The sequence below is a fragment of the Triticum dicoccoides genome, chromosome 4B, assembly GCF_002162155.2.
Source record: "Triticum dicoccoides isolate Atlit2015 ecotype Zavitan chromosome 4B, WEW_v2.0, whole genome shotgun sequence".
NCBI lineage: Eukaryota > Viridiplantae > Streptophyta > Magnoliopsida > Poales > Poaceae > Triticum > Triticum dicoccoides.
The window spans coordinates 48,626,387-48,642,681 of NC_041387.1; the positions used below are offsets into that span (position 1 = coordinate 48,626,387).

At 45.1% G+C, this 16,295-nt stretch overlaps 2 protein-coding genes across 3 annotated transcripts; one reads left to right on the forward strand and one right to left on the reverse strand.

Annotated features, from left to right (window-relative positions):
- The first annotated feature begins 1,874 nt into the window (after positions 1-1,874).
- Positions 1,875-3,484, forward strand: LOC119294914. Its single transcript, XM_037573206.1, has one exon. It carries the CDS (start codon positions 2,058-2,060, stop codon positions 3,318-3,320), a length of 1,263 nt encoding a protein of 420 aa, XP_037429103.1. The 5' UTR covers positions 1,875-2,057; the 3' UTR covers positions 3,321-3,484.
- Positions 3,485-5,510: 2,026 nt separating this feature from the next.
- LOC119294916 (GTP-binding protein At3g49725, chloroplastic-like) lies at positions 5,511-13,238 on the reverse strand. 2 transcript variants are annotated; one of them, XM_037573207.1, is made up of 14 exons: positions 12,830-13,238; positions 11,486-11,550; positions 11,187-11,249; positions 10,996-11,085; positions 10,727-10,839; positions 9,629-9,697; positions 9,404-9,548; positions 9,118-9,173; positions 8,985-9,035; positions 8,830-8,884; positions 8,217-8,273; positions 7,922-8,041; positions 7,312-7,812; positions 5,511-5,851 (listed from the first exon to the last, which is right to left on the reverse strand). In XM_037573207.1, exons 1-13 carry the CDS (start codon positions 13,209-13,211, stop codon positions 7,312-7,314), a joined length of 1,767 nt encoding a protein of 588 aa, XP_037429104.1. In that variant the 5' UTR covers positions 13,212-13,238; the 3' UTR covers positions 5,511-5,851. The 2 variants fall into 2 exon arrangements, with proteins under 2 accessions (XP_037429104.1, XP_037429105.1); XM_037573208.1 differs by lacking the exon at positions 5,511-5,851 and adding an exon at positions 6,293-6,668.
- Between the last annotated feature and the right edge of the window lie 3,057 nt (positions 13,239-16,295).

Below are 16,295 nucleotides of genomic sequence, written 5' to 3' on the forward strand. Positions count from 1 at the left end.
AAAATCATTTTTCTTTTGCCACGGAATGGCAATCGTGATAATTGTCAAAAGCTAAGAGTGGCAGAAGTGAAATGTCAAAATCTAGAATGGCATAAGGAAAATTGGCAAAATATAGAGTGGCAAAAACAAAATTTTCCCTTATTTTAAGTCTGCTATATTTCGCCGAAGTTTAAAAAGGATTTTAAAAAAACCTTCTAGGTCGACCCTGGGACCGGCGGCTGGGGACCCGATCGGCCTCAAGCCGTATATTTCGCCGGGTTGTCCCCAGGCAGCGATTTTTTGAGCCCATATGGGGGAGGGCCAACGGTTGGAGATGCTCGAGGTGTGTCTAGCAAGACTGCGAGGTCCTGCTCGGTTGTCCCGTCCTGTGCCAATGCATCCTTTGGTCGAAGCACAGTGTCCAGTCCCATGCCCTTAAGGGGTTGTTTGGATAGCGAGGATTAATGGTGGGTTGTAGAAAACAAGTTTTTAGCTCATTCTTAGGGAAACCGTTTTACTATTCATTTTATGAAGAACGTGTTTACATAAATCTTTGTTTGGGTAGAGAATTAATAAACTAAGGTCCTTAGAGTTTTTTGTTTGGATAACAAACATTAGCTTTGTCCTACCTCGTCCATGACCTTCATCCTTGCTTTTCCATTGACGAGACATACAAGCTCGACAACATGCCGTACGAATCCCATGCCGCTGTCGTACTTCGTTCCGGCCTCCATGACTCTGCATGCGGCCTCCTGCTGGCACTTCCCATGGTCTCCGAGGTCGTCGCCCGAGGCTAATTCTTGCATCCCCTTCGACCTCCACTGACTCCGCGCGCGGCTGACGGAGAGGCCATCCGTTGGCCCCTGGGTGGTCGCCCCCCTGCACTGACTCTTCCTCGGGTTGCTTCTCGCTTCCCCTCGACCTCCGTTGATTCCACACGCGGCCGCAGGCGAGGGCATCTGTTGGTTCCCGAGGTCGTCGTCCGGTCGTCCCCATGCACTGACGCTGCCGTCAGCTGCTTCTCGCGCCCCCTTCGGCCTGCACGACTCCACGCACAGCCGCCGGCGAGCGATTGCTCTGCTCCCCGAGGTCGTCGAACCAACCGCCTCGTCCCATCCCCTCCGTCTTGCACGACCTGGCGTGCAGCTGCCGACAAACACTTGCTCTGCTCTCAGTTGGGATCCAGTTTATGTAAATCTCGTTTATGAAAAAACGACTATTAGTCGTTTTTCTATATACCTGAAATCTGGGTTTTTGAAAAGCCAAGTTTTCTATATTCACGGATTGGTTAGAGTTGCCAAACAAGATTTTAGTTTGTTACACCGTTTCCTGGTTTGTGAAGATCCGGTTTTGCATATACTGCCTATCCAAACAACGCCTAAAGTAATCACGTCACCATCCATTTTGTTACCGTCGGCAAAAGCATGGTGGCAAATGCGTGCTGGCCTCGAGCCCAAAACTCCCTTCTTCAATACGACAATTTTACTTTTACTCCCTAAAAAAACAATTTTACCTTTATAATAATAAAAAGAACCCCACAAAACCACAACCCCATACCCTGCGCCGCCGACGCATGGGGACCACCACGTGCTATGCCAGCCCGCTCACCCAGACCCAGCAAAACCACGACATTTCAAAATACAAAACACTCCCGCGTGCGCGACGCGAAAACGGGAAAGAAATCCCGCTGATTTCCCTTCCCCTCCCCCCCAAAAATTTGCCTCCCCGCCTCCTCCCCAGCGGAAAAACACCAAACGGAACCGGCGCCCCGCCGCGGGCAGGCAGTTGCCAAAATTTTGGCGAGGGACGCGACCGCGCGCAGCGCGCAGGCGAGGGAAAGGAAAGGAAAGGAAAGGAAAGGAAAGGAAGCCCGGCCGAAAAGGCGCCGCGGCCGCCAGAAACTCAAACGACGCCCCCCAAAATTTCGCTGCCGCCTTCTCGCCTCCCTTAAATCCATCCTCCGATTTCCCCATCCCGCCGCCCCCATTGCCATCGCCATTGCGAATCCGTCCACCACATCGCGCCGCAAGTCGCCCGGAGAGCCCGAGCCTGCACGAGAGAGCGGTTGCGCTCTGGCCATGTCGTCCGCGGTCGTCTTCCGCCGCGTGCGCTCGCGGTCCTCGCCGGGGCGCTTCGACTCGACGCGGCGCACGCGGCCGCGGGTGGAGGAGGCGGAGCGGCCGGCGGGCCGGGGCGAGGAGAAGGCCGACGTGGTGTCCGCGCTGCCCGACGACATGCTGCTGGAGGTCTTCAGGCGTCTCCCTCCGCCGACGGGCGCCGTCCGCTGCGGGGCGGTGTGCCGGCGCTGGCGCCGCGTCGTGTCCCGCGCGCCCGGCCTCCCCGCCCCGCCCCGCCATTTCGGCTTCTTCCGCAACCACGGCCCGTCCGCGCTGCCGCCGTTCGTCCCCACCGCGGGCGTCGCGCTCGGCCTCGGCTTCCTCCCCGTGTCGCCCGCGTGCGGCGTCATCCTCGTCGACTGCCGCGGCCACCGCCTCCTCCTGCACGAGCTCGGCCGCCATCTCGCGACGGAACTCAACCTCCTCGTCTGCAACCCGCTGGAGAAGACGTTCGTTCGGCTGCCGCCCCTCCCCACCGCCGGTCATACGGTGTTCTGCCACACCATCGTCCCGGGGGAAGGAGCAGAGTTCCGCGTCCTCGTCGTGCTCTTCGGTGCGACCTCCCCCAACTTCTATATTCTCATTTACTCGTCTGCTTCGTCTGCCTGGGAGGTCGCCACCGGCGCGCTGAAGCGGCCCCTGAAGCCCGATCGAGGCCCCACCGCCGTCGTCGGGGACGTCGTGTACATGCTACCGTCCGATGCCAACCCCAAATACATTCTGTCTGTCAACACGGCCAAGATGACCATGTCTGGGGTGCCGCTCCCCAACGCCGAGATGCCCCTCTACACCGGCAACAACTGGATCGGCAAGACAGAGGACGGCCGTCTCTGCTTCTTTGCAATCCGGGAGCCCCTGCTTCTGGTGAAATGGGTGCTTGACGCTCCAAGGACGTGGACGCCGCAGGAGCCGGTGTCATTGCGGCAGCTGATGACCCCAGCCACGGTGGGGGACCTCCACGGCATGAAGCTCTCGGCCAGGATCGGCGAGCAGATAAGCAACGGGTGCAAGCTTGTGAGCTTTGGTGGGTTCTGCGAGGGCACCGGGACATTGTTCTTCGTCATGGCTGACCGGGTGGTTTCGCTTGACATCAAGACGTTCAAGATGGAGAGGCTATGGCGTAACGACGACGAGTGGAGGCCCCTCGGCGACGTCTTCCCGTACGAGATGGTGGCGTGGCCGCCGGCGCTCAAGGACCTGGTGAAGCCTCCGGTGAATGCATAGCGTGTGTGCTGCGTGCTGATTACTGTAGCGTGTGTTTCGGTGGTGTCAGTGAGAAGGGAATTGCTATGTTCAGTATTACAGTCGAGTTTGTACTCTTGGATATGCTTGAAATGTGGTAAAGATAATGATATTTGTGGTTGCAGTTAGAACTGCTATAATGTCGATGATCCAATGAAATTGTCTTTAGATTCGTTCTGTTTCAGTTACCACTGCAGTAATATTTCATTATCAAATGAATTGTGCAATTAGCACTGCAGTAATTGATCATCAAATGAATTGATTGTAATTTCTCAGTAACGTTTATTATTGCAGCTACATAACCGAAAAAGTATGGATGCACTGTTGCACATTCAAATTTCTACACGGAACATTATCATTTTGACCACTTATGCAGGAGCAAATTGCACGAACCATCAAACATTGGTGTTGATTTTGAAAAGAACAAGTATTCTACTGGCACACTATTCTCTAGTTTTGTCTTTTTGAACATTGAAAATGACGTGCTACTAGTATTGTCAAGCAGCAGGCTTCCAGCTTCAAGGTTCCTGACCTTTCTACTCTGCTGTGTAAAAAGTAGACTGGAGGAGGCAAGATCGATACTAGTGCTCTCTTTGATTCATATTAAATAATGTCGTTGCTGTAGTACGACTTGTACTGCACGGTATATCTTCATGGTTGGTTTATTGTCAAATTTGTTATTAAAAATTATATCGTTGGATTCGTATTTAAATCTAGTTTTCAATAATATTATTTTTTGATATACATTAACAATTTATTAGTTAAATATAAAATCAAAATTTAACACAATCGATAAGACAGCAGCCTTCTGTCAAAATTACACTGTACTTGTGTAGTCATATTGTCTTCTTTCATGTGATACGGGACAAGCACGAGGAACAGCTCTAGGCTCCAACAGTCTATAAGATTTAAATAAATCTGACATGACTAGACACCTTCAACAATGAACAACAAAGCATGGGTAGGAGCAAGTGTCGCACAACTGCTGGATTAAGGCGCTGTTTGGTTCCTAGCCACATCTTGCCACACTCTGCCACATCTAACCTTAACCAACTTTGACCAAGTTAGGTAGATATTTGGTTCTAGCCACACCTAAGTCAAGAAATTTTTTATGAGCAATTAACCCCACATGTCATAGGCACAAAAAATACGGCAAGATTTTCTTAGGCAAGTCAAAGTGTGGCTAACAATTTGAGCAACTCAACTAAGATAAGTATGGCAAAAATCATATGGCAATCATATGGTAAAGATACTCACAATCCAAACAGCCCAAAGCGTATTGTGAAAATCAGGCACCAGCTATCGGGTGCAGAGTAGTTCATGACCCTATGTTTGCCTTAGTACCGCATACGAATGAGAGGCTATGGTACAACGACAATGAGAAGCGGCCCATCGGCGACCCGTACCTCTACGAGATGGTGGTGTGGCCGCCGGCGCTCAAGGATCTGGTGAAGCCTCCGACGAATGCATGGTGTGGTACTGTGTGGTGATTGTGATTTGGCGGTGTCACTGAGAAAGGAATTGCTATGTTAACTATTAATCTGACTTTGTACTTTTGGATATGCTTGAAATGTGATTAAGTCAATGATATTTGTGGTTGTAGTTAGAAGTGCAATAATATCGATGATCCAATGAAATTGCTTTTAGATTCGTTTTGGTTTAGTTAGCGCTGCAGTAATATTTCATCATTGAATGAATTGCACAATTAGCACTGCAGCAATTGATCATCAAATAAATTGCTTGTAAATTTCCAAGCAACGTCCCCGCAAGCATGCCGCTGTTACATAACCAAAAGTTTTGCTTGTGCATTCAAATCTCTAAACAGAACATTTATCATTTAGACCTCTTTTACATGCAAACAACATGAAACCTTCTTTGTGTTGATGCTCGTGGTAAAGCAGCATCTCAAACCCCCAACGCATGACACACTTTAACTCTCTAAGGGCCTCTTTGATTCAAAGGATTCTAAAATTGCAAGAACAGCAAAGCATATGATTGCAATGTCATGCTCATCTCAATCCTACAATTTTTTTGTTTGATTGATTGTATCTTGGGAAAAGCAAAGGATTTTTTTCAAAGAGGTTTGAGTTGATGCTAAAGTTCCTGTGAAATGTAGTACAAAAGAATCCTAAGGAAAAATTCTCAGGCCTATGAATCAAACAACAAAGATAATAGGGAAAATTCCTAAAAAATCCTTTCAATCAGAAGGAACCCTAAATGTCTTTATGAACAGTAAATATGATGTGCTACTAGTATTGTCAAGCAGCAGGCAGTGATGTTACATGACCATAACTTCTCCATCTTCAACGTTCCTGACCTTCCTACTCTGCTGTGTAACAGGCAGTAGACTGGATTCATAGGCAAAATCTTACAGGATACGTATGTTGCTTGTTGGACCATGAACGATAAGACAGCGGTCTTCTGTCGAAGGTACACTGTGGTACCTGTGGTAGCTATATTGACTTCTTCCTGTGATACGGACAGCCAAGTGTGCTACTTCAATCTCGTCAGTCCTACAGTAAGAAAGCACGAGGATGTTCACTGCTCCAGCCTCTAGCACAGGCTACAAGAGTTAAATAAAACTGACATGACTACACAGCCTTGCCCGCAAAAAAGGCTACACAGCCTCAGCAATGAACAGCAAAATGTAGAGCCTATGTTTGCCCCAGTACACGATCGTTCCATAATGTAGTGCGCCCGCGCTTTCCGAGATTCAAGTTTGACCGTAAATATGTTTGCCCTAATACACAATGCATATGAATTTATAGCAGACAAGGTACGAACTCGCCCTTGTGGATGTATCTACGGATTGTCCATTCAGAGTTCTAAACAGAACATTAGACAGGGCAGTAGATGAAAACGTTTTTTTCTTTAAAAAAATGTGGATATATCTACGTATTGTCGCAGTAACATTTAAATCAAACTTGAAACTCAAAAGTTTGTTACAAGAAACATGGCTAAACTTGGAGTAGTATTCTTCATTGGTTGTTGCTCTTAATAGAGAATAAATCTGAGTTTGACATTCTTTGTGTTGACTTGGTGCGTCAACTGACCAGGTTGCATAGGTACATTGTAATGGTGGGTTGTGCTGGAAAATGAAATGTGTACACCCACGTGGAAAAAGACGTGTCTCTTGGAACATGCATGAGTACTTTTGCAAGCTTTAAGATTTCACGGAGCAAAATATCAAAATTAGTGGAGCACATGCTCCCATGAGGCAAGACACCACTCCTCATAGATTGGCTTTATATTATGTTCAAAACACATAAATCTCATAGGAATCCAAATTTTCAGCATGAAGTAGAATGATTCCTTGGATCCTGCACAACTCTACATTTGAAACAAAAAAATTAGTATAATAAGTTGTTTAACAATATACTGTATTTCTTAGGTTAGCCATATGAGGGTGGTATCATTAATTCATCTTTTAAAGTGTTCCCATACAATCACAATTTGAAGTTATTAGTAGCATCACATCTTAATGTCAAATTGTTGAGACGAAGGGAAGTCAAAGCTACACTATGCGTTACAAAAGTAAATGGAGGAATACAAAATATGCCCTTCATTTATTTCTCTGAGCTGTATTGTGGACTCGCACAGGAACAAGGGACAATGAGACTGAAACCAAAAGAACTGAGAAAATAACCATGGTACTTACGCTCTCAATGTCTTACAAATAAGACGACGGGAAGTCAAAGCTCTTACAAATAAGATGGGTAAGATAAATCAGGGCAAAAGAGGGAACAATCCTTCAATTTTTATACGAAAATTGGGAAAAAAAATACTGCACTGTACAGACAAAAAAATCTAGATGCCACTTGTCCAATTTATCCAAAACAGATTTCTGCTGCATAAATGATACATCGTGTATATTTTCAGATTTCTAAATGATGTGCATCTCCAGTGCAAACTTGGAATCACATATTATTATTAAAATCAACAACACTTCGAACAAAAGGCACTACAAACATACCTACTGTTCTGCAGCCTTCTCGTCATCCATAGAACTAGGTCTCCATTTTCTATCAAAAGGTCCATAGCTTCTCTGCACAACCGTTTGCTGTCCATTCAGTTTTGTATCAATTAACTGCAGCAGCTCTTGCAATCCTGTCCCAGCCACAGCTGAAGTTTTCACGTGACAAGTGGATACTGGCTCTGTCAAAGTGCAACCACTTGTACTTATAGCTTCCGGGCGATTAGACTCTCTAAAACAATCTTCCGGTAACAGTTCAGAGTTCACTGCTTTCATCTCGATAGGCTCAGCAATCGATTCTTTAGATGCCATTAAATCATCATTTTCACAACTTTTTTCTGATAGAGACTCTGAATCCACTGTATCATCCAAGGAATCAAAAGACGACTGCTCTGATGACACATCATCTTCAGAGAACAAGTCTTCCTCCTCTTCACCTTCAGTGAGGAAGATCTCGTCTTCAATCCCATCAGTCAAAGCAATATTATCCACAAGATCAATCTGAAAATTTCCCATCAAACAATATATCACAATGCATATAAACTGAAAGTTACCAGGGAACCATATGTAATTATCAAGAGTTAGAACCAACTCAAATCTCGATAGTCACCTTATTCCAAACTTCGATCATATTGTTGATCTTATCCTGTGAAACACCAATTTGCTGCAGTACTTGTAGAACAGTAGAACGATGCTCTTCAATATCAGGTGCGCTAGAATCCAACACATGCTGCACCAATGCATACAAAGAAAAAATGTAATTTCGACCCTATTCTAAACTAAAGCAGAATTGACAGTAAACATGCACAGGGCTGAAGTAACACCTATTGATAACATGCAAATAAAATACTTCATCAGATATGTTCAATCGAGAATGGATCTGAAAACAAGCTAACTCCACCTACCACTAACATGTCTGCCTCAGCAACTTCTTCCAGGGTGGCATGAAATGCTTCCACTAGCTGCAAACGGTTAAGTAAAGAGGTCAATAACAAGCTATAAATGGTACAATCTGAAAATAGGATCATATAATTTTCCTTTTTAGTTGGGAAGAAGACACTGATGTAGAAAGTGTCAAACAACACAGGAAGATTAAATCCAATTGTTGTTGAAAGCTGGGTCCTATAAATTAAAGCCAGTTTCATGGAACTCATGAAAGGTGTACTGATAATGTCATGTAGAGCCAGTATTATAGACGCCCCGGTCAAGCCCAGAAGAAGCCAGGTGCCGAGGCTCCCCCCACCCCACCCCACCGCGCGCAAGCGTTCAGGCGGCAACCACCCACCGTAGCTATGCACTTGGGAGCCTAGGCCATGACAGAGAAGGTTATGTAGGATTTAGCAAAGGTCGAGATAACAACTAGATGGATTTTTTGCTGCTCCCTAAATCATGCTACCTGCTTAGCTACTTGGTTACTTGGTTATTGCACAACAATCTGTCGCACATAACAAATATACATTCTATATGATGTAGTCAGAACTGATTCTCCAATCAAAATCCAATCACTAACAAGATTACCTGTACAGGCAAATCTGATATGAAGCCAACGGTATCACTGAGAAGTATTTTTCTCCTGAATGGAGTTTTGACAAAAAAGAGGTTATGCGCTGAACATGCCCGAACTGCACAATTGCATCAACATATTATAGCAGACAGAAAAATTGCTATGTTACCCTGATGGAAGAATCACACTGCGTAATCGAGGATCTACTGTTGCAAATAATCTGCATTGAATAAGGATATAATTTACCTCTGCATTAATGCTGTATAATACTGAATACAGAGTAAAGTTAATTTTCAGCATACCTATCATCACTGTATAGACCAGCTCCAGAAAGTGCACTCACTAGAGTAGATTTTCCCTAAAGAAATAGCATCAGCGAACTCACGTCAGGGATAAGCTTAGGTTGTAGAGAACTCAAATATATTTCACATATTAAATAGGTTACGTAGTACTCCCTCCGTCCCAATAAAGTTGTACTAAATCAAAGACACTTATTTTGGGACGGAGGGAGTATTAATCTAGAGTATCAGATGATATAAATATCTAAGATGAAATAAATGAACAAACTGTCATAGTAGATCCACATACAGCATTTGTATATCCGACGACTGCCACAGTTACAAGGTCTTGACCAAATGAGCCACCATGCCTCTTTCGACTCGAACGTTGTATCGCCCTAGTTCGGCGTACGTCTTCAATTTGAGCTAACAAGCTTAGCCGACGTTCCTGGATTCTGGATAAGATACCGGCAAAAATATGAGAAATTGTTGCATGAACTGATGTGCAGATACTTGTCTATCTACTGTTACGCACCTCCTGCGTTGTAGTTGAAGTTCCGTTTCACCAGCACCACTCATGAAACCCCGTCCGCCACTTCCTCTCCTAAGAACAGAACAGTGACATGAGCCTTAAATGCCAAGCAAAAGAAATTTTTGCTGGAATAATTTCTGATAAGTTGGCTAGGGAGAATTTTTCATTCTTAATCTTTTGTGGAACATATTCAAAAGTTTCGTAGAACATCTGTAGAATTTATGAATTTAGTTGAAAAGTGATCTTCATGCGCTTCTTCAAAAGCAAAACCTTTTTTTCCCAATGGCCAAACAAAGAGAAGAGCAAAAGAACAATTCATGGCAGAAGGGAGTTTGCAAGAGTTTAAAGTGGCACAAGGAAAAAAAACATTACACAATGAAGGATGGACTTTAAACCTCCATGTGAACCTCTAATCAGAGCATACAACTAAACCACCATGGTAATTTGAATGGAAAATGAATTTGCTCACTTTATTAATACAATGATTCATACTTTGCCATGTCAGTTCGGAAATATAAAAGACTTCCTATATTCTAAGAGTTAGAATAACTATGACCTATGCAGATCTAGAGCTTCGCAAGCTTGGCCTATTTATGTCATCAAACAAGACTCTAACATGACCATCTTTTTGCTCTGAAAGACACGTGACACAAAACAAGGTTTCGACCATCGAGGAGTACATTCGCTAGTTGATAAGGAGGCAAAAACATCTTTTGTACGAGTGCCACAAGCAAACTTTCTATCCATCATAAGGTGCTGGCATGATGCTCAATCTACCATGGTTTCAATTGTATTGCAAAAAGTACTACTCAATAGTCAACAGTTTCTGAAAGCAAGAGCTGATCTTCAAACTGATAAAAATACAAACTTAAAAAGGCAGCAGTCTCCTGCAAGGGATTTCATGGTTTGTCCTTTCTCACAGGCAGATCACTGTGAAGTGCTCAAGTACAATATAATCGACCAAAATTTGACAAGTTTCAGGCTCAAAATCAACTGGTGAACGTGCATATACAGTAGCACCACGCAGGAGAAAACTTTCACAAGATTAATTCATAAAATAAATTATTGACTACAGTAGGATGTAATTAAAAGGAAGCATACCCTCGGGCACTGACAACTTCAGCTTCCCCACTTGCACCAAAAGCTAGTTTTCCACCTGGACCGCGGACACGGACAAGCCTAGTCTTCATGTACATGAGAGCTGCTAACTCTGACTGTACCAAGCAAAAGACAAAGTGAAATAAGTAAATAAACATCAATATTCGGTTCTTCCCATTAATATTTAATATAATACAAATAACAAGACCCTGTATAGACCCACAAATGATGTGACAGAGTAGCATGCAATCCAATATATAGATAAAATGCACCTGTAGCTTTGCTTCCTTTGTTTCAGCATGAGCATTGAATATCTCAATTATAAGGCCCACACGATCTAAAACTGGCTTTCCCCAGGCAACCTACCAACCAAAACATAAGACAAAAAACAAATAAAGCATCAGAAAGTCGGAAATACACATTTCTTGGTAACTTCAAATAAAATTCAACTCAGGAGACTTGCCTCCAAGTTCCTCTGTTGGACCCCAGAGAGGAGTGTATTAACAAAAACTGCATCTAATTCTTCCTGATAGGATCAATGCAAATACCAGGTATTAAGATTTCAAAAACAAAATGAGGAGTACTCCCTCTGTAAAGAAATATAAGATTGTCTAGATCACAAAAGTAGTCCTAAACAATATGTTTTATGCGACATTTTTGCATGCAGTACAGAAACAAGCAGAAGTATCTAAATACAAAAGCATAGAAAGGAAAAAAATAATAGATGAGACACTATGTACAAGAGGCAAGAGAAATGTGCACCTTTTCGTCCAATGCCCTCAGGTAACACTTGATATTATCCACAGTTCCAGGTCCAAAATACGTATCTGGCATGATGAATTGTGAGTTTACATAAACATTTGTAGTCCTAAATAAGCCACATCAATAAGAATACCTAAGTGGGAAGAGGAATTTCAAATGCTAGCAAAAATGTTTCGACATGAGTTCTAAAATAACTACAAACAGGCAATGGTACAAAATTCAAGTGCATATATCGACCTTTATAACTCTTAAGTGTATGACCCTCTTGCTTACCAATCCAACTCCAGGATATACGCAACTCTTTTTGGCTGTGTATATCAATCTAGAAGGCAAAGCTCTTAAGTTTTGTGGAGTAACCCTGCACTTTTCGAAAGGGTTGGCAAAAGCAGATCTCTGCTTAAAACCCAAAAAATAATTGATAACTCGCAAGAAGCGCTTTGTATCCTTGCTCTTATGATGAGAACGAGTCTATGAACCCACAGCCTCAACCATCAAAACTGTATGCTCTGCCACTGGAGCTGCGGTGTCACACTCAGTGGCGATTCCACCAGGGAGGCTTCAATAGGCTTAAGCCTACCCTCCAAAATCTTATTAAGCTAAACATACCACTTGACAAGTATATTCTGGTGCTTTACATGCAACAATTGCAATGCATTTGGTAATTAGACTTAGGAAATTTGTGTTTTAAGCCTACCATCCAATGTCCTGCTAGATTCGCCACTGGTCACACTGATGTAACTTTAACACCAAAATCATAAATATGTAAGAAAGAATAAATCACTATGACAAGACTTCAAAATAATAGAACCATTGCATCACAGTGAAACATCTATAGTAACTAAATTCTTGGTGCCAGATTGCAGCTCGCACGACTTCCACTTCATACCATATCAAACAGAGATCTAGCAGCTCTATAGAATGTGATCCATCACCAAATATACCGTAATCTCAGGTAACTTGGACTAAACTACGAGCCATTGAAAGCAGCATTATCCCAATTTGATCAAGTCTGGAATGACTAGGCGAAAGCAATGCATGCATGAGCCATGACCAGCACCCTGCGTATACTACCACAGTGTAGCTTAAACAATCGTGGAAGAACAAGCTAAATGTGCCTCCTCCTACCAACACACAATCCCCTATCAGACAACGAGGTAAATTTAAGTAAGCCTAACTGAGCAGTATAATTCATGCATACTATGCAGATCTTAAGAATCTGGCCACAGTAGTCCCCATAAAAATGGAACTGGAACGCGATTCCTATTCGCAGTTGTCATTGCAACCCCAAAGCAAAAACACTCCCACTTGAGCCAAGCAGTAGGCACGGAGAGGTTAGTTGGGTACCGGCATGGTTGCGGCCGCGGGAGGCTGGGTTCTGGACGACGAGGTGCGGTGGCGCGCCCTTGGCGGCGGACTCGGCGTGCTCGAAGCCGTCGCGGGACTCCTCGAGGGAGCTGGCGAGGTTGAGCGCCTCGGAGAGCTTGGAGTCGAGGAGGGCGCCACGGCGGAGGCGCGGCTGCACCACCAGCAGGCGCGGCGGGTGCGCGGGGTCGCGGGAGAGCACGAAGAGGCCGCGCATGAGGCCCTCGTCCTCGGGCTCGGGGGGCGGCGCGGTAGGGGACGACCGCTTGCCGCGGCCGGTGGAGAGCGCGCGGAGGGGAGGGGTCGCCGGGGAGGGCTGGCGGTGCAGGTGGGCGCCGAGGCGCGAGATGGCGGCGCGGAGCATCGCGGGCGGCGCCGGCGGGGGTCCGGGGATGTAGGGGCGGGTCCACCGGTCGGGCGTGGGGTGACGAGAGAGTGCGCAGCTTTTGCTCGTTTTAGCAAGTTCGGTTTGGCTGGATCGGATCCGATGGCACGTGGCGGTCGGCGAGAGGCCGAGGGAGTCGCTACGACGGTGCGCCGTCGGGTGCGCTCGGCACGGCAAGAGCGGCAGACGATCGTGCCCTGCTGTGAGCTGTGAAATGCGGAAGGTGTCCATAGACCTTCGTTGTGATGTACAGTACTTCATCACCTGCTTTCCAGTTCCTTCGTCTTAAATCTCCGTCGGCCAAAATATTCAAATTCAGTTTCTATAATTAAACGACTGCTAACTATGTTGTGAAACTTCAATTGTGCAGCCTTGACCATCATCGGATGGTTCGTCAGATGAGGATAATGGAAGCACGGAGCTTGATGAGTCAACGCAAAAGGAGTTATTCGAATCGTCTGAGTCGAACGAAGATGTCGAGATGTTGATGATCAATGAGCATCCAGGAGGAAATGGACAGGGAGGTGAAGCACATTCTGAATTTCAAGGATACGATCAAAATGAGAAGAGTTTTGAGTCGGGATGGGGTCGCTGAAGCATGACTACTCTTTAAGGACTATTTCCACCCAGACCAACATCCCCTGATACATGATTTCATTGACACTTCCGTATGCACAAACCATTGTCTTACACGTGGTGGAAGGAGTGGAGGCACATGTTTCCTACTTCAAGCTCACCGGATATTATTGCAGACAACTTCCGTTCTTTGCTACACAGAAATGCATGCTTGCTATGAGGATGCTTGAATCAGGTACCGCCATCAATGTCGTTCATGCAATGGTCCGGATGGGGGAGAGAATATGCATGAAGACCACTGTGAGATTTGCCCGTGTTGTGGTGCATGTGTTTGGAGCAGAGTATTTGAGAGAACCAAATGCGCAAGATATAGAAAAGTTGATGGCTATTGGGCCAGCAAGAGGCTTTACAGATATGGTCGGTTCAATTGATTGCATGCATTGGCAACGAAAAAACAGCCCAAAGATGTGCATGTGATGTACTAATGTCACACTAAAGAGGCCACCGTCATACCCGAAGCAGTGACATCAAACAACTTGTGGATTTGGCATGTTTGGTTTTCACAACGACATCAATGCACTCCAGCGACCAAAGGACTTTTGCAATGGGGACGCGCCGCCGTGCAACTACCGTGTCAACGGGAATGACTACAACATGGGGTGCTACCTTGCAGATGAAATCTATCCTCAGTGGGTGGCGTTTGTTAAGACCATAATCGATCTCATGGCAACAAACAAAAGGCCACTTTGCATCAATGTAAGAAGCAATCAGGAAGGATGTAGAGAGGGCATTCGGAGTGCTCCGAGCTCGTTGAGGAATTGTTTTATGAGGCTGTAATTATGTGGGAATTAGAGACTTTGTGGCAACTGATGAGATGTTGTGTCATTTTGCATAATATAATTGTCGAGGACGGGAGTGAAGAGGTAGCCAAAACCCATGATTTCGAGAAACCCGGAGAACAAGTCCACATCTCAGATCAAGATGCAGATCAGATTATGAATTTTCTACATATGCATCAGAATCATCGAAATGATTTTTGTGGAGCATATGTGGATCCACAGTGGAAACTAAGGAGAGGTAGTGTTTGAATTGTGCACTTCAAATACTTTTTGTGCTTGAACTATGTATTCCATGTATATTGGGGATATTACCCACGACCAAGACCCGACTCATAAGGATAAGCCACCCTGAGGCTTAAGTCATCTTTGGGTTTAAGTCGCCCTGACGTTAAGTCATCTCAGATCCTAACCCGGCTGGTGAGACCCGGCAGGTGAGACCCGGCTGGTGAGACCCGACAGACAGTCTTTAACCCGACAGACAGTTTCTAACCTGACAGACAGTTATGACCCGGCAAACAGATTGTGACCCGGCAGATGCATGGAGTCACAAAGATGAGTCGCCCGGGTCTACGAAGCCCACAGAGAGAAGCCCAAGACTTTAAGAAGCCCACGGTGAGAAGTTAGAATAGTTTAAGTCTTAATCTAACTTGGACTCTACATGTAAACCGCCCCTTGAACTTATATAAGGAGGGGCGGGGCGCCCCAAGAGGGTCAGAGTTTTTTAGACGTCTCAATAGACAGGTCTTAGACAAGGTCAAAGTGTTGGGAAACGTAGCATGCAATTTCAAAAAAAATCCTACGCTCATGCAAGATCTATCTAGGAGATGCATAGCACCAAGAGGGGGAGAGTGTGTCTACGTACCCTCGTAGACCATAAGCGGAAGTGTTTGACAACGTGGTTGATGTAGTTGAACTTCTTCTAGCTCCAACCGATCAAGTACCGAACGTACGGCACCTCCGATTTCTACACACGTTCAGCACGATGACGTCCCTCGTCCTCTTGATCCAGCAAGGTGTCGAGGAAGTAGATGAGTGTTGGAAATATGCCCTAGAGGCAATAATAAAATGATTATTATTATATTTCCTTGTTCATGATAATTGTCTTTTATTCATGCTATAATTGTATTATCCGGAAATTGTAATACACGTGTGAATACTAAGACCAAAATATGTCCCTAGTGAGCCTCTAGTTGACTAGCTCGTTAATCAACAGATAGTCATGGTTTCCTGACTATGGACATTGGATGTCGTTGATAACGGGATCACATCACTAGGAGAATGATGTGATGGACAAGACCCAATCCTAAGCATAGCACAAGATCGTGTAGTTCGTTTTGCTAGAGCTTTTCCAATGTCAAGTATCTTTCCTTAGACCATGTAACTCCCGGATACCGTAGGAGTGCTTTGGGTGTACCAAACGTCACAACGTAACTGGGTGATTATAAAGGTGCACTACAGGTATCTCCGAAAGTGTCTGTTGGGTTGACACGGATCGAGACTGGGATTTGTCACTCTGTATTACGGAGAGGTATCACTGGGCCCACTCGGTAGTGCATCATCATAATGAGCTCAAAGTGACCAAGTGTCTGGTCACGGGATCATGCATTACGGTACGAGTAAAGTGACTTGCCAGCAATGAGATTGAATG

Excerpts from the sequence above, each read along its gene's own strand:
- LOC119294916 (XM_037573207.1), bottom strand. The coding sequence starts at position 13,211 with ATGCTCCGCGCCGCCATCTCGCGCCTCGGCGCCCACCTGCACCGCCAG. Across the intron at positions 9,549-9,628 it reads CTTCAACTACAACGCAGGAG|AATCCAGGAACGTCGGCTAA; the intron begins GTGCGTAACAGT and ends TATCTTATCCAG. Across the intron at positions 9,036-9,117 it reads GGTCTATACAGTGATGATAG|ATTATTTGCAACAGTAGATC; the intron begins GTATGCTGAAAA and ends TATTCAATGCAG.
- LOC119294914 (XM_037573206.1), top strand. The coding sequence starts at position 2,058 with ATGTCGTCCGCGGTCGTCTTCCGCCGCGTGCGCTCGCGGTCCTCGCCG.